At 38.8% G+C, this 23,884-nt stretch overlaps 1 protein-coding gene across 4 annotated transcripts; it reads left to right on the top strand.

Annotated features, from left to right (window-relative positions):
* The first annotated feature begins 4,048 nt into the window (after window positions 1-4,048).
* LOC133226736 (tripartite motif-containing protein 5-like) lies at window positions 4,049-23,064 on the top strand. 4 transcript variants are annotated; one of them, XM_061380604.1, is made up of 8 exons: window positions 4,056-4,260; window positions 13,669-14,152; window positions 14,722-14,817; window positions 15,772-16,002; window positions 19,403-19,425; window positions 20,643-20,743; window positions 21,027-21,053; window positions 21,269-23,064. In XM_061380604.1, the coding sequence occupies exons 2-8, from the start codon at window positions 13,730-13,732 to the stop codon at window positions 21,901-21,903; spliced, it is 1,536 nt and encodes a 511-aa protein (XP_061236588.1). In that variant the 5' UTR covers window positions 4,056-4,260; window positions 13,669-13,729; the 3' UTR covers window positions 21,904-23,064. The 4 variants fall into 4 exon arrangements, 3 of the variants coding, with proteins under 3 accessions (XP_061236590.1, XP_061236588.1, XP_061236589.1); XM_061380605.1 differs by lacking the exon at window positions 15,772-16,002 and having other exon boundaries at window positions 4,057-4,260; XR_009729619.1 differs by lacking the exons at window positions 21,027-21,053; window positions 21,269-23,064 and having other exon boundaries at window positions 4,049-4,260; window positions 19,168-19,425; window positions 20,643-20,718.
* The last annotated feature ends 820 nt before the right edge of the window (window positions 23,065-23,884 follow it).

Genomic DNA, 23,884 nt, shown 5'->3' with positions numbered 1-23,884 from the left:
AATGGAAAGACAACATCTTTGTGTTTGTATTTGCACACCTATATGGCAGGATTAAGATCTTTACAAGCACATGAAATTCAGACCACTCTTCATTTAGTATTCATAATGTCATCTTTTCCCGGAGTTTGTAATTATTCCCAGGTATCATGAAATCTCAGGGTATTTTGACACCCACCCTTTTAGGGAGTAGACTTTGAAGGCATGGGGACTCTTGACACACACTAATATGTCTCAAACACCCAGGAGTCAGGTTCTGCAAACCTGAGTGGAAGTGTTATGCCCGGAGTGTCTTATTTCAGAACTGTCTTCACATATTAGCAGTGTGACCTAGAATAACATCCTTAACTGCTGTGTTTATTTTATTAATGTAATCACAATATAAAAACTGCACCATACATAATATTATTGTCAGATGATAAATGATATTTTCTCCTTGGAAAGACCCTGATGGTGGGAAAGATTGAGGGCGGGAGGAGAAGGGGATGACAGAGGATGAGATGGCTGGATGTCATCACTGACTCGATGGACATGAGTTTGAGCAAACTCCGGGAGATGCTGAAGGACAGGAAGCCTGGTATGCTGCAGTCCATAGAATCGTGGAGTCGGACATGATTGAACAACTGAACGACAACAAAACGATACTAAGTGAGAAGCATCTAAGTGTCTCAATAACAAGTATTTGACCTATTGAATACCAAAAAATATAACCTGTGTCAGTGTCTCATTAAACAGGTTTGTGCTTTCAGGGACACAAGGATTCTTTGCACTGATGCATCATTTTCCAGATCCTAGATCACCTTTGTGCTGCTGTCAAGACTATTCCAGCTCTGCCTGTCATGGAAAAGCATGTGTGCCTAGGCATGTGTGTCTCTTTGTGTTTGTGGGATTACATTTTTTTTATAATAATTTCAGAATTGCTACATACTTGCTCTTATTCAGTAAACATATTCTTTACTAACTGAGCCACTAGAGAAAACCTAAGTAAACTAGATTCTATGAGATCCAGGATCTTATTTGCAAAAAATATATATATACAGAATTTACCTAGTTATCATTATGTGTACTAAACAATACAACAGTTGTAATAACTTCTGTACCTTCTAGCTCAAAAGTGGTACTCTATATAATGTTTATTCATTTTCTGCTTCCCTCTCATTGTGACTAAAATAAGTCATTTTCAGAATAAATATTAGCTTATATTCAACATGATGACCCTTTCTATGTTTTAGAAACAGAACACACTGATGAAAGAATTGCAATTTTATTTAAATCTTACCTAATTGTAAAATAAATGTTTCTGGATAATGCCTTATTTTATTTTTTCAAAAAATTGTACAATAATTCTATTTCTTTGAATTCAAATTTCAATTTAGGCTCTGTTTGGCCCAAAGTTACCATTCACAGTGATACATTAAGACTCAGAGGTATAATTGTAAGATTTCTTAACACTGCTTTAGGCAGGTATTTGTGTGTCCTGGTCGGCCTTACTCTTTTAATGAGTTAAAAGTTCTCGGGAATGAAGGAAAAAGTATGATATCTTCCTTCAGTAAGAGAAGAGGGGAATCACTTCTGCACTGGATATTCATTCAGGGCTTGGTGGAATCCCCATGTCTTTTGGAATTTTTAATCCCTATGGAGTCAAAGTTATTTTCTTTAAAAAGTGGATCCAGTGTATTTTCTCTTATCCATATTTGTCCCAAAGAATTCTCAACCTCCTACCTTTGGATGAACTTTGATTTGACAAGGTTTCCAAAGAGGAATTTTCCCAGTTTTGTGTCTGTGTGTGTATGCACACATCCATGTCTTAGCACTCACCCTGGGAAACAAGGGAAAATTGGTCTTTTAAATACTTCCTTCATCTCTGTCTTCCTATCTTCCCATTGCTACAATGACTGGGATTCTGACTCATGAGGAAAATTCTGTAGTCTTGAATTATTGACAAATGACCCTCCAGGGCCACTGATGCTGTTTCATTTACTGGAATGCTCAGTTCTCCAGTTCAGGAGGAAGTACCTAGTTATGAGAAACTGAGGAGCTGGATTTTTGTATACAACAGAAAAGATCTGCACACAGAGGGGCATTCCCTTTTATCAGGGACCCCTGGATTTCCCTGGTAACTCAGCTGGTAAAGAATCCAACTGCAATGCAGGAGACCTTGGTTCGATTGGGAAGATGCACCAGAGAAGGGAATGGCTACCCACTCCAGTATTCTGGCCTGGAGAATTCCATGGACAGAGAAGCCTGCCAGGCTACAGTCCCTGAGGTTGCAAAGAGTTAGCCATGAATGAGTGACTTTCACTGGCCCCAGAAGTGAAGCCCTTTCCTGAAAAGAATATGACACTTATAAGTTTTTCCCCGTCACATGTTCTTTTCTTGGTTAAAGACTGAAGAAGGTGCCTGGAAGCTCCTCAGTTACTGGTGCTGGGAAAACTGTATAACTGCACACATGAGATGAGAACCGAACACTTCCTCCCACCATATACAAAGGTAAACTCAAGATAGATTAAAGGCCTAAATGTAAGTCCTGAAACCATAAAGCTCATAGAAGAGAACATAATTAGACACTGTTTCACATAAATCACAGCAATATATTTTTGGATTTATATCCAAAGGCAAAGGAATAAAAGCAGAAGTAAACAAATAGGACTGAATTAAAAGCATTTACACAGTGAAAGAAACATTTGACAAAATGAAGATATACTGAATGGGAGATAATTTGCAACTGAGATAAAGAATACTGGGTTAATATCCAAAATTTTAAACAGTTCATACAACTCAATATTTAAAAAAAAAACCCAAAATATCACTGTTTGGCTCATTCTGGTAATTGCTGCTTATCTGTGTCATTATCTTTATTATAGTTCACCTCTGCCCAGAAAAAACACAGCATTTTTTCTTTACTGTATTATTCAAGGTACTTCAGAGAAACAGAATACCTATTTCTATATCTATTGTCATCATGAATATTTATTTGAAGATTCTTTAATGTAAGGAATTGGCTCACATAATTACACACCATGAGAAATTCCATTCCTGCCGTCTGCAAGCTGGAAATCTATGTAACTCAGTCCAAGTCCGAAGCTTGGGGCCACAGTACAGTCTAGTCCAAACGCAATAGAAGAGCTGCATCTCAGCTCAAGTAGGCAGGCAGGAACAGGAAGAACAAATTCTTCCTTCTTCCACATGTTTGTTCTTTCCAGATCCCTCAACAAATTGAATGACGATGCTCACTCACCCTGGAAAAAGCAAACTACTTTACTGAGTCCACAGATCTAATTCTAATCGCATCTGGAAACGACACCCACACAGACACATCTAGAAACAGTCTGACACAAAGAACCAGTTGGTGTTAACACACAAAACTAATTTTACAGCTTCATTTTATAAGATCCTAAGGATTATATGTTAAATAGTATTAGATGTCATTGTTCAACAAACAACCCTCCTACAGTTTACTCTTTCTCAAGCTGTTTAGTAAAAGTGTCATTTTGCCACATAGCATCCAGCTTCTGAATGTCAGCATCAGTGAACGACCACTCTGTGATCACCTCTCTAACTGACCACCTGAGTGATTTCAGGTTTGTTGAGCCATTTCCTCTAACATGACCTAATAGGACAGACTGGCCAGATTCCCTACTTCAGCTGGTGGACTGTAAAGAGCAAGTCATGCTGCTGCCTGAAGGGAGTCCTCAGTGGGGGTCTTCACAGGGGTAAAGGGGGTACTGTACTTCTGCATTTGACAGCTCTTTAGTAAGGAAACAAGACAAGGTGGGTGTGTGAAATTGCATTGCTTAGGAAGCCTAAGTTTTCCAAAGGACTGATTATTTTGAAGAGACTTGGGATTAGCTTCTCAGAGAAGAGCTGAGATAGGAATAAAAAGCACTCACTGACTCACTGAGCACAGGCACAAAAGCCTCCTTAGTTTCCAGAGGCCCCTTGTGGATGTCTCTTACTGGCCTATAGTTTCTCTTCTGCTTTCCTGCCCAAACTCCACCCACTAGAATTTTACTTTGTTTCCTTCAGGCACTGGCTTATAGTTTCTCTCCTCCTTTCTTGCCCAAACTGCACCCACTAGAATTTTACTTTCAGTTTCCTTCAGGCCCCTGGTGAGGCACGCGAATACTGAACACATATGTCCAAGACATGTGTTTACTCTTCTCCAAGGAATAACAACTTCTTCATTCATATCTGAGGATACCTAAGCGGTTTGTGGAGGGCAGAATTTGAAAGATACACAAGAAAAAAACGGAATCTGCTTAGGTGAGTTTTATTTGTTGTCTGCAAGCTGTTCTCAATGGGGGAAAGGCCCAGCTTGCAGGCTTCCTGGTTAGACAGCTGACTGAAGATCAGTCTGGAGAAGGGGAATTCTTAGGAGAAAGGTGATTGGAAGAAAAGAAAGGCTTTGTTTGTTCCCTGGAGGGACTGTTTATTTCTGTAGGCTGAATCTACCCACAGAGCCTTTGTATTTTGTAAGTAGGAATTGAACATGCTGAGAACAGCCAGAATCTTTGGTCTTTCAGAGTTAGAAAGCCCCTTTCCTCAATAACAGGTCAAAGGCCGAAGGGTCTTTCTTCCCATCCTGATATTTTCTTTTCTATCAGTGTAGAAATACAGTATTTCTGCATGGCTGTATAGATCATTTTTCATGATCTAGGCTTGCCTGTGCTTAGGAGTCGGATGCTGTGACCTCTGGCGGGCTCTGCAGCCTCCCATGAATTCTCTTGTCCAGACACAGGGAAATGCTGCACTTCCTTACATTCCCTAACCTGTTCATCCTTCTCCTTCAGCGGGATGTGCCACCCAGAAGCAGCTCAGCTGAGAGATTGGGGCAAGTAGAGCACGTGGGAAAAACTTCCAGAAGTACCATCTGGAAGCATCTAATTTCTAGTAACAGTGACATCTAACTTTAAGTTTTAAAGACTTGTTACTTGATTGTTACTAAGGATAGCAAAAGATGTTAGAGAAGTATTCTTATACCACATCATGAGGCCTATGAGGGAAGATAAGTTAGAGGAACCACGTGTTTATCTACCTTCCTCTTTCCTATAGAAGGTACAGCTGTACCCACTGTACTCAAGGCACAAAAACGAAAGTCAAATCTCTTTTCTCACCATAACTTCTTCTCTGTTGACCAAATCTTATTTGGACATTATCACTTCTGCTACAAATTCCTTGTCACCCTCTCAGCCACAGTCGGTGTTAGAAACATCTTCTGAATTCACACAGTGAACCTCTGTCATGGTAATTCCTACATGATTTTCAAATAGATTTGTTACTTTACTGCTTCAGGTTTTATTTTGCAAGTGTTGTAAGTAGTTTATACTATGTAATAGTAGAAAACTGTCTAGCACATAAAACAAAGCACAATTTCACTTTCCAATTTGATTTACAAAAATGATGGTTTCCCATTTAACATCAGGAATTTGTGGCTCTATCATATTTAGAGAAACAGCTTTACTGCAGTCACAGAAGAAGAAATTTCTGCTTATAAATTTCCTGTTTGGATTTTTACATAATTATTGCAGTTTTATGTCCTTTTTTGTGGATTTGTAGTTGGTACCTCTGAGATATTGTGAGTTTGTATTCTCATGAGCTCAAGTGTCAGATGACCAACCTGTAAGGTGGAATCACCTGAAGTTTTTCTCAGGCAGATGTGACTCATGTTCCCACATCTGTCTTCCTGCTTGTCAGGGAGACATTGGGTCACTGTTTAGGTAGTGGTGGGGTATCATTCTTCATATGTAAGAAGTAGTATCTTCTGTGTCTATTGTGGCGATCACTGTTTTGATATTAGCTCTTATCTCTGCTGAGAAAATAAATTCTGCCACCCCATGTGGCAGAATTTGAATGGCAGAACATGAATGCATGTTCTGATCCTCCCTTCTCGATAGGTTCTCGATGCAGCTGAGCATCAGTTGGATCTTGAATGCGTTGAGATATAACTGGAGGCCTCTCACCAGATTTGGATCACAGTTTTAGTCATAGATTTGAATAATGTTGACCTTTGATCTTATTCAGCAGAGAGTGATCTGGGGTACTTAAACTTTGCAGTCAGTGGCAAAGTGCATATTTTCAGTCTCTGTAACATTAGCTGGATTATATTTCTGGTTCACTTTCAGCCTCATCTTTTTTTAATGTATGTATTTATATAATCATTAGAGGCTAATTACTTTACAATTTTGTGGTGGATTTTGCCATACATCGATATAAATCAGCCACGGGTGCACATGTGTACCCCGCCATTTTGAACCCCCCTCCCACCTGCCTCCCACCCCATCCAGAGGGCTGTCTGTCTTACACATTGAGTTGTTACTGTCTTTCTAAATTCCATATATATGTGTTAATATACTGTATCAGTGTTTCTCTCTTTCTGACTTACTTCACTCTGTATATTAGGCTCCAGTTTCCTCCACCTCATTAGAACTGACTCAAATGCATTCTCTTTAATAGCTGAGTGATATTCCATTGTGTATATGTACCACAACTTCCTTATCCATTCGTCTGCTGATGGAATTCTAGGTTGCCTCTGTGTCCTAGCTATTGTAAACAATGCTGCAATGAACATTGGGGTACATGTGTTTCTTTCAATTCTGATTTCCGCAGTGTGTATGCCCAGCAGTGGGATTGCTGGGTCATATGGCAGTTGTATTTCCAGTTTTTTAAGGAATCTCCACACTGTTCTCCATAGTGGGTATACTAGTTTGCATTCCCACCAACCGTGTAAGAGGGTTCCCTTTTCTCCACACCTCTCCAGCATTTATGGTTTGTAGACTTTGATTCAGCCTCATCTTTATCAGGATCCTTCATGTAGGATGAACATGGCACAGCTGGAGAGTTTCAGTAAGTCTCAGTTTAACTCTGTGCAGGCTGTATAGCTTTCATTCCCTTGTTCAGAGTGAACAGAGACTTATTAGCTGTCTCACACTGGAGATCTTTCTTTTGTCATCAAACTATGGCAGCCATTAAGACAGGAATATCATTTGAGAGCTTCCCTTTCTTGTTTGCTGCTTCATCGTCCCCTTTGCCTGGAACCTCTGATAGACCCTCTGAGTTTAGACTATGGCCACAGGGCCATAGTGAGTTCAGGTTGAGGAATGAGCATCACAGGGCTACCACTCTGTGATACCGCCACCGACTGACCACAAGCAGTGGTTTCCAATCGGAATCACCAATCCTACCCATACAACCTCATATGATATAAATTGCCAGGTTGGCTAAGCTTAGCTGGGAGTTACAGGACAAGAGACATAGCATTGGGCACAGCTGCTTTAGTTGAGCTCTCAGAGATGTTCCTTACAGGAGGGACATTATCCCTCTCATCTCAGCTTTGTAAGGAACCATACTAGATGGATGTGTGTGAATCCACCACAGGTGAGATAAGCCTAGTTCTGTAAAGATCTGAACTCTTTGTAAATGACTATGAGCACAACTTCTAGGGACCTAAAACAGACATATTTGACAGAAGACTCACAATTCCCTTGTGAAAAATGAGATGTATGTTCATCAATCATCATTTAAATTCCATGCAAAGTCTTTCTAGCCCAAATGCACTTCATACATACCCAAATGACAGCTAGTCTTGCTGTCAACAATGTGGTCATGAAAGGCTGCTGACTTTCCACTTTGTTGTAATTCAGTAGGTTTCCCAGAAACACAAATCATATGCAACGAAAACAGCAACAACAACAACAACAAAAACCTTAGGAAAAAAAAAAAAGGCAATATGATCTTTATAGGAGGAAAATGTCCAGGACTGATATTAACCCTTTTTCCCACATATCTAATTCAACTCCCAGTTCTGTCCTTTACCTCCTCTCATCTCTCACTCTCACCTGCTGCCCAGAATTTCCTTCATCATCTTGTCCCTCAGGCTATCACCATCTCTCCCCTGAGCAGCTGTGCCTGCATCCTGCCTGATCTTCCCAGTTCCGCACTGGTTCCATTCAACATCTCACAACCCAAGGCACAGCTTGTCACGCCCTTACTCTTCTCTGATGGGAAAACATTGATCGCTTCTCCTGACTCTCAAAAATGGGTCCCCAAATGTTACATCATTTGGGAAGTGTCATATTTAATGTCACTGCAGCCTCTTGTAACACAAGACTAGCAGTCTTCTGTATACAGCCACACTGGTGTTTTAAAACTCATACAAGATGATACGTCTTCCACAAACAGATCATTTCCTTCACCTAATACACACTTTTTCTCTTTCCCTTTTAATGTCTCCTTCATCTTCTTCAGTTTTCAGTTCAATCTTTATGTTTTTAAGTTGGAAGTTTTGGATAATTCCATATTTCGCCCCAGTCTTTGATTTCTGAACAACACATATGTCTCCCTAGTAATGTTTTCTCTGTCTCTTTATATATATACAAGTGTTAGCTGCTCAGTTGTGTTTGACTCTTTGCATCCCCATGGACTGTAACCTGCCTAGCTTCTCTGTCCATGGAATTCTTCAGGCAAGGATACTGGTGTGGCTTGCCATTCTCTTCTCCAGGGGATCTTCCTGGCCCAGGGATCGAAACTGGGTCTACCGCATTGATCATAGATTCTTAACCATCTGACACACTAGGGAAGCCTGGTATATGTGTGTATATATAACTGAATTTTAATTTGCTATTACTTTCTAAGTGAATAGTAAGCCCATTCATTTTATTTAAACCCTATGTTTCCACTTTCTATGTGTGGATATTAGTCCAATTGACAATACACAATTTTTTGGCAACAGTAATTAGTTGAATGATCTTGCCTAATATTTTGAGAATATTTTTCTCAAAAGCAACATTAATTTCATCTGTGTTTCTGTTTTCTTATGTATTTGACTCATGGGATCCTATGAATCTATTTGCACCATCTCACTCCTTGCCATCCTCATACTTTCATGTTATTAATCTCCTATCAATGTCCTTGGTTGACATATTTCTAGACCAAAATGAAATCAATATTTACATACTTGAGACTACCCAGGACCTCCTAGCTGGTCTAGGTCTCCTTACTTCTACACCCTCATTGCCTTGTATTAATTGGGTCCATGAAGTGACCTCTGTTTGTCTCTGACTAACTCAGTGGGTAGGAGGCCTCTCAAGGAAGACCCTGAATTCCCATTCTGTGTATTGATATATGATTTTTGTAGGTCACTATCTTTATTTTCACATCTGATAAAGGATTTTTTTTTTTTTTTACTATCTACACAAACCTATTGTCGTATATTATGGCGTGATAATAAGGGAAATCATTGCAAATATTCAACAAATGGTGGTAAGAGTTACAGTATAATAAGTCATCATAAAAGAACATGTAAAGAGAGAGTGTACTGAAGTATGAGAGAGTCATACTCCAGTCAGAATGGCCATCATTTAAAAGGCTACCAATAATAAATGCTGGAGAGGGTGTAAAGGAAGAGGGGATCCTTCTAGACTCTTGGTAGGAGTGTAAATTTTTGCAGCCACTATGGCAAAAATTATGGAGGTTTTTTAGAGTTACTGTATAATCCTATAATCCCACTCCTAGATATATATCCAGATTAAATTCTAATTCAAAAAGATGCATGCACCACCCCAGTACTCATTGCAGCAGTATTTACAATAGTCAAGATATGGAAGCAGCCTAAATGTCCATCAACAGATAAATAAAGAATACATACAACGGAATAGTAATCATAAAAAAGGATGAAATAATGTCATTTGCAGCAACATGGATGGACCTAGAGATTATTATATCCAGTGAAGTAAGACAGAAAGAGAAAGAGAAATATTGTGATATCACCTATATTTGGAATCTAAAAAAAATGATACAAATAAATTTATTTACAAAACAGAAATAGACTCATAGACATAGAAAACAAACTTATGGTTACCAAAGGGGATGGGTAAGGGAAACAAATTAGGAGTTTTGAATTAACATATACAACCTACTATACTTAAAATGGGTAAACAAGGGTTTCCTATATAGCACAGGTAACTATACTCAATGTCTTATAATAAACTTTAATGGGAAAAGAATATGAGAAAGAATATATATACATGTATCTGTGTGTGTGTGTATATATATGTATATATGTATATATATATATATATATATATATATATATATACATACAGAAGTAGATTTAAGGGCCTAGATCTGATAGATAGAGTGCCTGATGAACTATGGACTGAGGTTCGTGACATTGTACAGGAGACAGGGATCAAGACCATCCCCATGGAAAAGAAAAGCAAAAAAAGCAAAATGGCTGTCTGGGGAGGCCTTACAAATAGCTGTGAAAAGAAGAGAAGTGAAAAGCAAAGGAGAAAAGGAAAGATATAAACATCTGAAAGCAGAGTTCCAAAGAATAGCAAGAAGAGGTAAAAAAGCCTTCTTCAGTGATCAATGCAAAGAAATAGAGGAAAACAACAGAATAGGAAAGACTAGAGATCTCTTCAAGAAAATCGGAGACACCAAAGAAACATTTCATGCAAAGATGGGCTCGATAAAGGACAGAAATGGTATGGACCTAACAGAAGCAGAAGATATTAAGAAGAGATGGCAAGAATACACAGAAGAACTGTACAAAAAAGATCTTCATGACCCAGATAGTCACGATGGTGTGATGACTGACCTAGAGACAGACATCCTGGAATGTGAAGTCAAGTGGGCCTTAGAAAGCATCACTAAGAGCAAAGCTAGTGGAGGTGATGGAATTCCAGTGGAGCTATTCCAAATCCTGAAAGATGATGCTGTGAAAGTGCTGCACTCAATATGCCAGAAAATTTGGAAAACTCAGCAGTGGCCACAGGACTGGGAAAGGTCAGTTTTCATTCCAATCCCAAAGAAAGGCAATGCCAAAGAATGCTCAAACTACCACACAATTGCACTCACTTCACATGCTAGTAAAGTAATGCTCAAAATTCTCCAAGCCAGGCTTCAGCAATATGTGAACTGTGCACTTCCAGATGTTCAAGCTGGTTTTAGAAAAGGCAGAGGAACCAGAGATCAAATTGCCAACATCCGCTGGATCATGGAAAAAGCAAGAGAGTTCCAGAAAAGCATCTATTTCTGCTTTATTGACTATGCCAAAGCCTTTGACTGTGTGGAACACAATAAACTGTGGAAAAATCTGAAAGAGATGGGAATACCAGACCACCTGACCTGCCTCTTGAGAAATCTGTAGGCAGGTCAGGCAGCAACAGTTAGAACTAGACATGGAACAACAGACTGGTTCCAAATAGGAAAAGGAGTATGTCAAGGCTGTATATTGTCACCCTGCTTATTTAACTTATATGCAGAGTACATCATGAGAAATGCTGGACTGGAAGAAACACAAGCTGGAATCAAGATTGCCAGGAGAAATATCAATAACCTCAGATATGCAGATGACACCACACTTATGGCAGAAAGTGAAGAGGAACTCAAAAGCCTCTTGATGAAGGTGAAAGTGGAGAGTGAAAAAGTTGGCTTAAAGCTCAACATTCAGAAAACGAAGATCATGGCATCCGGTCCCATCACTTCATGGGAAATAGATGGGGAAACAGTGGAAACAGTGTCAGACTTTATTTTTCTGGGCTCCAAAATCACTGCAGATGGTGACCGCAGCCATGAAATTAAAAGACGCTTACTCCTTGGAAGGAAAGTTATGACCAACCTAGATAGCATATTCAAAAGCAGAGATATTACTTTGCCAACAAAGGTTCGTCTAGTCAAGGCTATGGTTTTTCCTGTGGTCATGTATGGATGTGAGAGTTGGACTGTGAAGAAGGCTGAGCGCTGAAGAATTGATGCTTTTGAACTGTGTTGTTGGAGAAGACTCTTGAGAGTCCCTTGGACTGCAAGGAAATCCAACCAGTCCATTCTGAAGGAGATCAACCCTGGGATTTCTTTGGAAGAAATGATGCTAAAGCTGAAACTCCAGTACTTTGGGCACCTCATGCGAAGAGTTGACTCATTGGAAAAGACTCTGATGCTGGGCGGGATTAGGGGCAAGAGGAGAAGGGGACAACAGAGGATGAGATGGCGGGATGGCATCACTGACTCGATGGACGTGAGTCTGAGTGAACTCCGGGAGTTGGTGATGGACAGGGAGGCCTGGCGTGCTGCGATTCATGGGGTCGCAAAGAGTCGGACATGACTGAGTGACTGATCTGATCTGATCTGATATATATGTATACACACACACACACATATACATATGCATGCCCGCCCAGTCTCAGTTGTGTCCAAATCTTTCAGATTCCATGGACTATCCTGTCAAGCTCCTCTGACCATGGGATTCTCTAGGCAAGAATGCTGGAGTGGGCTGTCACTTCCTACCCCAGAAATGTTCCTGACCCAGCGATCAAACCCATATCTCCTGCTTTGGCAGGCAGATTCTTTACCACTGTGCCACCTGGAAAGCCCTACACACAGACACACACACACGTGCACGTGTGTGCATGCTTAGTCATTTCAGTTGTGTCCGACTCTTTGACACCCTATGGATTATAGCCCTTGAACTTTCTCTGTCCGTGGGATTCTCCAGACAAGAATAATGGCATGGGTTGCCATGCCCTCCTCCAGAGGATGTTCCCAACCCAGGGAATGAACCCAGAACCCTATATATATATATATATATATATATATATATATATATATAGGCTTCCCCTGTAGTTCAGGTGGTAAAGAATCTACCTGAAATGCAGAAGACCCTGGTTCAATTCCTGGGTTGGGAAGATTTCCTGGAGGAGGTCATGGCAACCCATTCCAGTATTCTTGCTTGGAGAATCTCCATGGAGAGAGGAGCCTAGCAGGCTACAGTCCATGTGGTCGTAGAGTTGGACACAACTGAGGAACTAAGCACAGCACGGCACAGAATATATATATATATATATATATATATATATATATATATACACACACACACACCAACACACATATTGGAGAAGGCGATGGCACCCCACTCCAGTACTCTTGACTGGCAAATCCCATGGATGGAGGAGCCTGGTAGGCTGAAGTCCATGGGGTTGCAAAGAGTCAGACATGACTGAGCAAATTCACTTTCACTTTTCACTTTCATGCATTGGAGAAGGAAATGGCAATCCACTCCAGTGTTCTTGCCTGAAGAATCCCAAGGACGGGGGAGCCTGGTGGGCTGTTGTCTATAGGGTCACACAGAGTTGGACACGACTGAAGCGACTTAGCATATATATATATATATAATCACTTTATTGTACACTTAATACTAACACAACATTCTAAGTCAACTATACTTCAATCAAAAAAAAAAAAAGAGTGAGTAATACTGATACACCATGAGGAGAGAAGAGCAGGTATAAAAGCCCAAATACTTAAGTAGTTTAGGGCTTTTTACATTGAGGATGTGCTTTTAGCATGGAGGAGGAAAAGCAGGGTAGATGGTGGGTCACGCACAGATCTTAGTAAGAAAAGCTCACTAGTTTTTGTTTTGGTAAAGAAAAATAACAATCGACGCATAAATAAGGATAGATGAAATTTGTCGTGTGACGTGAACTGGAAATAAAATGTTTAGAATTATTATAAAAAATAATTTTACCAGGTCAAGAAGCTCTTTTTTTATGTCTCCACCTTTTATTTTTTACCCTTCAATATTTTGTTCTTGGGTCATCCTTGATTTCTAGATAACTAGTGTCATTTTACTTCTACTTTTCTTACTCTTCACTTTTAACCTTTCCAATCATTCAGGGATCTGTGAGCGAGAGAACTGGCAGAAGTCAAGACAATAAGGAGCAGGTGAGCAGCTGCCATGGCTTCAGGAATCCTGATGAACATACAGGAGGAGGTGACCTGCCCCATTTGCCTGGAGCTTCTGACAGAACCCCTGAGCCTTGACTGTGGCCACAGCTTCTGTCAAGCCTGTATCACTGCAAACAACAAGGAATCCATAATTGGCCAAGAGGGGAAGAGAAGCTGCCCTGTGTGCAGAGTTAGTTTTGAGCCTGGGAACCTGCGGCCTAACAGGCATCTGGCCAATGTAGTGCAGAGGCTCCGAGAGGTTAAGGTGAGCCCAGAGGTGGACCAAGAGAGAAATCTCTGTGCTCACCATGGAGAGAAACTCCAGCTCTTCTGTAAGCAGGATGGGAAGGTCATTTGTTGGCTTTGTGAGCGATCTCAGGAGCACCGAGGTCACAACACATTCCTCATGGAGGAGATTGTGCCAGAGTACCAGGTAAGAGACCAGAATGGAGAAAAAAACAGAGCAGGAAATGGTACTTGAGGGAAATCTCTACTTTGCATTGGACTTTAATTACCTGGCTACCAGGGACTTGAGGCCTGTGATGTCTTTTCTTCGTATACCTACCTTCTGACATGTAAAGAAAATTTCTGTGCATTCCACCCAAGTATAAGCAAACAAATGGGCTCTTAGGCAGAAGTAGACATTCATGTACCTTGTGCTAGTGCATGCACATCGGGGGCCATGAGAAACTCTCATTACCCTTTTGAACATGATAGGTAACTAGGACACTGGGTGGGTTGAGCTGTAAGTTTTTCTTTCTTACAGAATCGAGTTTCTTCCAGAACAAAGAGAACCAGTCTTCTCTTGGTGAGGGAGCAGTGACTCCTATATCTTGAGTCTCAAAGAACACATTCAACATCAAGGTCTTCTTCCAAGTCACAGATTCTAGTCACTTTCACATTTTTTGTAGTCTCTTCTCTTTGAAAATCAGCCTTATTTATCCACTATAGTGATGCTGAGAAAGCCCATATCTTGACACTGGTGTGATTCTTTTCTCACAGAAAAAGCTCCAATCATGTCTGCAGAGGCTGAAGGGGAAAAAACAGAAAGCTGAGGAGTTGGAAATTAAAGTCAGAGAAGAGATGTCTACTTGGAAGGTATGAGGAGACACTTCCTGAGAAAGTTAGACAGGTATCTATGCAGGACCTTGGGTTGGTCACAAGGAGCTGCCTTTTTCTTTGTACCATGACAGTTAAGTCATTTGGCTCATCCTTTTCTTCAGCCATCCCATAATCAGTGTGATATTAAAAATTGACCATATCACAAATAAACATAAATACTGGAGGGGGAGTTTTATAGAGAGGGCCTCTCTGATGAGGATGGCCAGGGAATTTTTTATTCCATTCTTATCAAGTTTATTAGTCTTCTCAGGGAGATATCTGACAATGGCTCATGGTTCTGTCCTCAGTGTTCAACTTTTTGGGAGAGGGTGGTGGGAGGAGGTCAGGAGTATTGGAGGGAGGCATGAGCATCCTGGACAGATGTGTGAAGGCTGCCCACACCCAGAGATCCCTTTTGGCTCTGAGTTGTCCTCAACAGTGCAGACTTGGGACCATTATTTTGAAATATGGTTTAGAGAAAAAATATATATACAAAGTCAGCTACCCCCAGTATTGCTTTCCTCTTTCTATTTCACTCTCTTGTGGGCCTCCATGATAATTCAATTGGTGAAGAATCCACCTGCAATGCAGGAGACTCCAGTTCAATTCCTGGGTTGGGAAGGTCCCCTGGAGAAGGGATAGGCTACCCACTCCAGTATTCTTGGGTTTCCCTTATACTCAGCTGGTAAAGAATCCACCTGCAATGTGGGAGACCTGGGTTCAATCCCTAGGTTGGGAAGATTCCTGGAGAAAGGAAAGGCTACCCACTCGAGTATTCTGGCATAGAGAATTCCATGGACTGTGTAGCCCATGATGTTGTGAAGAGTCAGACATGACTGAGAGACTTTCACTACTGGTGGGAACTTCCCAAGCAGAATAGTTATTTGTCTGGCTCCCAGTCCCAGGCTAATGGTCCCAGTACTTCTCTCTGTCTTTTTCCTATTCCTGAAGATTCAAATAGAAAATGAGATACAAAATGTCCAGGGAAAGTTTACACAACTAAGACAAATCCTGGACAGTGAGGAGATGAAGGAACTGAGAAAGCTGAAGGATGAGTTGGGAGTTATTCTCAAAGAGCTGGCAGAATCTGAGAATGGTCTGGTCCAAAAGAAGCTGTTGGTGAGCAATCTCATCTCAGATGTGGAGCGCCATTTGCAGGGATCAACAATGGAGCTGCTGCAGGTAAGACTTGGAAAGGAACCCCAGCATCTGAGGCATGAGCAAAATATGTTCCTGTGATCCTTCTGATGCCCTCGCGGAGGTTGCTTTGACCCTGCAATATACCTTCTCTGCATCTATTTCAGAGGTTGTAAGAATAACTGAATTATTCAATGTAATAATAACAAGGGAAAGTTCTATTTTTATTGTTATCAAGCTCATTGCAAACATTTCACCGTCTAGAGAAGATTTATTGTGTTCAGTGATTTTCCATAAGCCCCTGTTTTCTGTGGGCCAGTGCTAAACATTTATCAAGTACCTTTTCATGATTCAGATTATCACAGACAAATTCACTTCAGATTCCAAGAAGTTTTTTTTCCTCAATGTGTTGAGATTGTCTAACTTTTTTCTGTTTTTGAAGACAGTTTATGAAGAACTGTTATTTATCTTTAAATACTCCATATAATTTACCAGCATCGCCATTTCACTCTGGGTTTTTCTTATTGGAAAAGTTTAAAATATACATTTTTTTTTTGCTTTCTTTTTTACTTGTACTAAGATTATTTAGATTTTTGCAATCTGTTAGTCCTTTATTGTATATTTTTGTAGGAATTTGTCTATCCTAAGTTGTCTGGTTTCTAAACATAAAGTTAGTTATAACAACTGCTTATTGTCCTTTAATTTCTATAGTACTCAGAGAGAAGTCCCTTTTTGTATTCCAGATTTTGCTCTTTCATTTTTTTCCCTACTCCTTTTAGTTATTTTTGTCAATTATATTAATTTTTTTTCAAAAGCATTGTTTCATTGATTTTGTTTATTTTGTAAATTTTCTTATGCATTTATTTCTGCTCTCACATTTATTAGTTTCTTTGTGTGTTTGTACTCTTTTGTGTGTGCATGTGTGCATGTGTAATGTGTGCACTGTTTTTTAATAACCTTTCTTAGTAGATCACTGATTTGAGAGCATCTTAATAATATAAGCAGCAGTGTCTTAGTTTTTTTCCATTCATTTTGATTTAGTGTTTGTTTTTATTCAGATAAACATTTTCCTATTTCCTATGCAATTTCTTATTGTTAAAAAGTAGATATTTGAAGGTGTGTTGTTAATTACTAATCCTTGGTGATTTTTGAATTTTACTTCTGCTGTAGATTTCAAATTTAATTCAATTGTAATCAGAGAATATATATTTTATTCCTTTAAACTTTTAAATTCACTGATGATTCTTTATGGCCTCAGATATTGTATGTCCAGAAAAATTTACATATGAAAAGATTGTATATTCTCCATTCATTGGGTGAAATGGTCTACAGATGTCAGGTCATGTTGGTAGATTGTATTGTCCATGTCTTCTATAACTGGGTGGTTTCCATACAAACTATTCTCTCATTATTGAGAGTGAGTTGAAATCTGCAACTGCTATTGTTAAATCCTGCATTTTTCCTTTTAATTTTGCTTGGTGAATTTTAAAGCTCTATTGTTAGGTGTATGCACATGTATAATTGGTTTATCTTTTGATATACTAAACCTCTTATCATTATAAAATTATCCTCTCATTCGTTCATAATTTTTATTGTTTTAGAGTCAATTTTTTTCTAATAGTAATATAAAAATTTGAAATCATTAGAGCTTGCATTATCTATAGTTTTCCTCTTTTTACTTTTGCCTGTTTGTATCTTTAGGCAAAAGTAAAAAGAGGAAAACTATAGATGATGCAAGCTCTTAATGATTTCAATTTGTATCTTTAAGTCTAAAATACATCTCTTATAAATGACAATCAGTAATTCTTCCTTGTTATCCCATCCAACAATCTCTAACTGTTAAATTTGGGTATTAAGGTGATAGCTTTAATACAAATACTGATATAGCTGTATTTAAACTTCACTATTTGCTTTCTATTTGGCTACCGTAGTTTTCTTTCTTCTCTTTCTTCTTAACTAGCTGCTTTTGTGTTAAACAAATATTCCTGTTGTAAAATTTTAAGCTTTCCTATTATCTAACTGTATTAAAAAAAATTTCCCCCCCCTGTGGTTGCTCTAGTGATTACAGTGATCTACTTCACACTAAAACTAACTTATTATCAGCAAATACAGAACCTTCCTGTAACATTGCTTTATTTCTTTCCAGCAACAACACAATGATGATTTTACTGTGGACACCTGATTCTATGTAAACTAATCACTGCAGGCTTCTGAACTTTTGCTTACACTGGAGGGAAAGTTCTCTTCTGGGGTTTATATCAGGAGATTCATCTTCTCTTTAAACTGAGAATAAAGTCAGTAGAGGTGGAATGAATAGAATTGGCAAAAGACACAAGCCAGCTTGTGATGACAAGGTTTGGGCTTAAGAATTAGACTTTGACTAAATTTGCAATTGACCCCCCATCATCATTTATTTTCTCTCTACTTATTCTAATTTTACTTAATTTTTGTGATACACACAAAGAGCTTTAACACAGAGAATTTTTATCAAAAACCACTGGTTGCTCTTGTTTTTGTTGACATGGAAGAAATAAAGCTTCATGAAAAACAGATCAGATAAAATGGTATATACCTATTCTAACCAATAAACTAATAATCTACATGATGATTAAGAAGATTACATGGCTAAAACTTGTTAAGCCATGGACTAAGCAGACTCAGTATAGACTACAGTACAGATAAATGCTCTAGTTTTTGAACAGTGACTGAATGCATATTGGTAACATGCTAAAAATGGGGTACAAGAGAGAAGACAATCTGGTTGATGAATAGTAAGTTACATATTAGACATCCTAAGTTACTGATTCCTGTGGCTTATGTTTAACCGAATATATTAACAAGCATTTAAGAGACAAAGCTGAGTAAAACTAAGGCATTAGAAATCAACTGTACTTGTGTGTATGCTGGATTTAAGAGAGTATGAGATCACTTATAGTGTATAAAATGAGATGAGAGAGACCAAAGAATCACCTACAGTAATACATTTGTTTGCTTGTACTCTCAACAAGTGCAGTATAAATAGCTTGAGGAATATTAGGATTATGAATTTTCTTTGATTCTCCAAAGCGTGGTTTAATGCTTGGCAAATAATAATACATGACTGTGCACTATTGTTGAATAAATGGAAGAACTGTGAATTATTCACATCATCTCATGGGACACCAAACTTACAAGCTTTTGGTTTTTCCCTTAAATATGTCTCATCTCCAGACACTAGAAGTCTCCTTCATGCTTCTACAAGGGTCAAAGCCTTTTACCTTTTGGGAAATCTGACAACATCGCGTGTGTCTTCTGGAATGACTGGCTTCACTCTTGTCTCTACTTTTTGGCTCTCACATTGAGACCATTTTTATTCCCACAATCGATGGCTGATGGGGATGTGAATAAGCTTGGGAAGTGGGGAGACTTATTACTTTTTGACGCATGTTTTCTCTTTTCTCACTAGGATGCGAATGTTATCATAAAAAGGTATGTGTGGGAAACCAGAGATAGTCCATTTATGCTGTGAAAATAAAATAAACCCCTCACAGTTGCCTGATAGCCAATTAGGATAAAACAATGCTCAAGGCAGAAAAATGGAGGATAGTCTTATTTTAAATTTCTATTCATACATCAGGGCTAGATTGTTTTATTAACATTGATAATGGACTGGATTCTATATTAAAGAATATTGATTGTGGGAAGTTGCAGAGTTTGGGTCAGTACCAGTATTAAGAATAAGGCATTACAGTATCAGATCCCCACGACTTCATAAAATTAATTCACACTGTGTGTCAATGTGCAACTCAGGTTCCCATATTTAGTAGGTGCTTGACTTGTCATGTGAAGGTTGAGTCTTCTTTTCCCGCCAAACACTTAGAATTAGAGACAACTCCTTTATATTTTAATTTCTGCTCCCAGAAGAGATAAAAGTCCTTGTATGTTTTTCGGCTTAGGTTTCCAAAAACAGATTTGAATCTCAAGGGATATTTTGGCCCTGGACCAAACTATTGACCAATCTTGGTCACATCCTTTAGAAACCAGAACAGAAAGGTAACATCATTGTGTCTGCATTTGCACACCTACATGGCAGCATCAAGATCTTTGCAAACACATGAAAGTCAGACTACTTTATTATTCATAATGTCTTCTTTTCCAAGGGTTTGTAATTATTCCTAGTGATTATGAAATCTCAGGGTATTCCGAGAGCCTCTCTATTGGACAGCACTCTTTGAAGATCTTGGGACTCTAGAGAGTGTTCTCATACCTGCTATGTCTCAAATACCCAGGAGCCAGATTCTGCAACCTCACTTTCTGACTCCTTCCTGGAAATACGTATCTGTGCAGGAAATGTTCCACAAATTATTTTTTTTAGACACCAAAGTTTTGTTTTGTTAAATCCATTGCTTCATATAATTTTATATGATCCCTAGGAGGTGGAATTTGGTGGGTTAATGATTTCATTATAGAAGGAAGAAACTCCCCTTCTGACATTTTAAGACCATCCAGGTCACACAGAGGGTACCTGGGAAGGTAGACATGAACACGTTCTTTCTTGCTCCAAGATCAGGCATCCACTCTCTTCTTTCCCAAGGTCTCCAGGAAAGATAATTCAAGCCCATAAACAGGGTGAACATATAGCAAGCCAGTGGTTTAGAGGGAAAAAAATCAATCACATTTGTGAGCATCAAATTTGTCTTCCCTAGGAGTAAAACCTTGACTCTGAAGAAGCCAAAATCTTTCCCCAAGGAACAGAGGAGAGTGTTTCGAGCTCCTGATCTGAGAGAGATACTGCGTGTGTTTAATGGTGAGGAATGCTACCCAAGTGGGTGTAGGGGGGCCTCTTTGACGGAGGGAAAATGGGTAGGGGGCTCCAATTTCCATGTGTGGATGGAGACAGCAAAGCCCAGACACTATGTGCTAATGATGTGGTCATATTTATGGGGGGTGACCGGGGGCTTGGTTCATCCTGTCTTTCCCCAGTTCACTACCTCACCATGGCCATTCCCCTCATCTGGAAGAAAATAGGTTTCAGGGCTGACTCTATTGCTTATATTTAATATTGTGGATTTTTTTTTTTCTCATTTCAGAGCTGACAGATGTGCAACGCTACTGGGGTAAGGAGACATCACAGTATAATCAAGCCACCCTATTCTCATCATCTTTTAGAATTTTTCATTTTCTAATAGGTCTCATGTTTTAAGACCCATGTTTTCCCTCCCAACACATGCAAACATATTACTTTTCCAGTCAAGTCATTCTAAAGATCCCTTTCAAAATGTCACAAGAAAACTACATCATTACCCTAACCCAAGCCTATATTTTTCAACAGTTCAGGTGACCCTGAATTCTCCCAAGAGTGAAAATGTTGTCATTTCTCCGGATCAGAGACAAGTGAGATATGCATCCAGTGACCAATGCTCTAATGCGTATTGGAATGATAATTATGAAGATTTTGGTGTCCTGGGCTCCCCAGTTATCACATCAGGGAGACATTACTGGGAGGTAGACGTGTCAAAGAAACGTGCCTGGATCTTGGGGGTATGTGATGAAAATATCATAATAGAACCATCAATATTTGGAAATTTTGGAAATGAAGATTATTCATTTACTTTTTCAGTATATCAACCTAAAAATAGAAATTGTAGAAATTGTCAAAATGTTTATTCAAGATATCAACCTAAAAATGGCTATTGGGTCATAGGGTTAAAACATGATTCTGTATATAAAGCCTTTGAGTCTTCCTTCTCAGGTCCTGAGATTTTAACCCTCTCCCTGAGTGTTTCTCCCCATCGTATTGGGATTTTCCTAGACTATGAGGCTCGCGCTGTCTTATTTCTCAATGTCACCAACCATGGGTTTCCCATTTATAAATTCTCTTCATGTTCCTTTCCTCAGAACATAGTTCCATATTTCAATCCTATGAACTGTGATGCCCCCATGACTCTGTGCTCACCAAGCTGTTGAGTCTTCTTACATTCACACTCACTCCTCTATAATGCCTCTTACTGTAAGTACATCTGACACACTTGTGCTTATCTGCAACATTCTTACCCTTTTTCCTTGCTGCCTCTCTTTTTTTTCCATTTGAACATCCTTCATTCATTAGAAGGGTGAACAATTTCCCTTGTGTCATATTTTCCCCAATATCATGTATTTGTTAGAAAATCTTAATTATTTTTCCATACTCCATGGTAAAATGATGGATGCCCCATAAAGAAAGAGCAGTATTGATGTAACACCTTTGCCAAATTTTACAATCTGATTTACTCTGCCACTGACTGAGATAGTGAAAGAAAGCTTTTCAAAAACATTTGTATATTAGACATAGTATAGGAGTCCTTCACTAAAGAGTGAGTGCTGAGCTGTGTTTGAGTTTATCCATGATGCCAATATTCATTAAGAAATTGAGGAAAAAATATCATAAATCATATGTACTAAGAATGAAAGTTTTGTGTTCAGAGTGTCTAAGTTCAAGCCCTGTCTCTACATTTTAGAAGTGTAAACTTAAATAGCATATTTAAGCGATATGTTTATTTTCTTAAAATAATCTTGTTATAAAATTGTACCATACACAAGATCATTGTGAAAAAATAAATGCAACTCAGTGTAAAGCATATAACTGTCTCAATAATAAATATTTTATCTTTTAATTACTAAACAAAGAACCTATATCAGTGTCTCATTAAACAGATTTGTTCCTTCAGGAATACTATGGTTCTTTTCACTGAAGTCTCATTTTTCAGATCCTCAATTCCTTTGTGCTGCGTCAAGACTACTCTAGCTCTTCCTGCCATAGAAGAGTGTGTGTGTGTGTGTGATCACAGAATTTTATTATAATTCTTATGTTTCTACATAGTAGCTCTTATCAAGTAAACTAAACTCTATGGAGTTCAGTTTCTCATTTAAAAAATCACCTGATTAATATTGTGAAAATTAAACAATACAACATTTGCAATAACTTCTGTAATTTCAAGCCCATAAGGGGAAGCCCAGTATAAATGTCTATTCCTTTTTGTTTCCTTCTCACTGTGATTGAAATAAATCATTTTCAGAATGCATGTTACTTTATTTTCCACATTATTTCTTTGTTTTTAGAAACAGAATAAATTGATTGAAGAATTGCAATTTTTTCTCAGTCTTACCTAATTGCTAAATAAATGTTTTTGGATAGCCACATTGTCTCACATTTTAAACATTTTCTGTAGTAATACTATTTCATTGAAGTTGAATTTTACTTTGTGGCCTGTTTGAAAGTGCAAGTCACTCGGTTACGTGCAACTTTTTGCGACCCCATGGACTATAGCCTGCCAGGCTCCTCTGACCATGGAATACTTCAGGCAAGAATACTGGAGTGGGTAGCCATTCCCTTCTCCAGGGGATCTTCTTGACTCATGGATCGAACCCAGGTCTCCTGCATTGTAGGCTGATTCTTTTCTGTCTGAGCCACCAGAGAAACCCATGGTCTGTTTGTCCAGCTTTAAAAAATTCACAGTACATTCCCAGTAATACATTAATACTCTAAAGTATAGTCATGGGATCTCTTAACAGTGGTGTAGATAAATGTTTTCTGAGCCCTGGTCAGACTTTTGCATTGAGGTGAAAGTTCACAAGAAGGAAGAGAAAAGTCTGCTATCTTCCTTTAGTGAGATTAGAGAAGGAATTATTTCTGAAATGAATATTCTTTCAGGGACTGATGGAATCCCCATGTCTTTTGGAGTTTTTTCCCCAGTCTTCCTCCAACCAAATCATAGTTCATGTTTTTCTTTCTCAAGAAATAATATGGATTATCTGTTTAAGCTATCGCTGCTTTTATTCCTGTTTGTTCTCAGGAATTCTCAACTTTCTCATTTTAGGAAGACCTTTGAGGAGAGAAGGGTTATCAAGGAGGACTTTTCCAGTGTTTCTCTTTGTGTGTGTGTGTGTGTGTTTGTATGCACATTCAATA

This window comes from Bos javanicus, chromosome 15 (genome assembly GCF_032452875.1).
Source record: "Bos javanicus breed banteng chromosome 15, ARS-OSU_banteng_1.0, whole genome shotgun sequence".
In the NCBI taxonomy this organism is placed as follows: Eukaryota; Metazoa; Chordata; class Mammalia; order Artiodactyla; family Bovidae; genus Bos; species Bos javanicus.
The sequence above is the reverse complement of the archived record's forward strand: the minus strand, read 5'-3'. Positions and strand labels throughout refer to the sequence as shown.

Excerpts from the sequence above, each read along its gene's own strand:
- LOC133226736 (XM_061380604.1), top strand. The coding sequence starts at position 13,730 with ATGGCTTCAGGAATCCTGATGAACATACAGGAGGAGGTGACCTGCCCC. Across the intron at positions 20,744-21,026 it reads GATACTGCGTGTGTTTAATG|AGCTGACAGATGTGCAACGC; the intron begins GTGAGGAATGCT and ends TTCTCATTTCAG. Across the intron at positions 21,054-21,268 it reads AGATGTGCAACGCTACTGGG|TTCAGGTGACCCTGAATTCT; the intron begins GTAAGGAGACAT and ends ATTTTTCAACAG.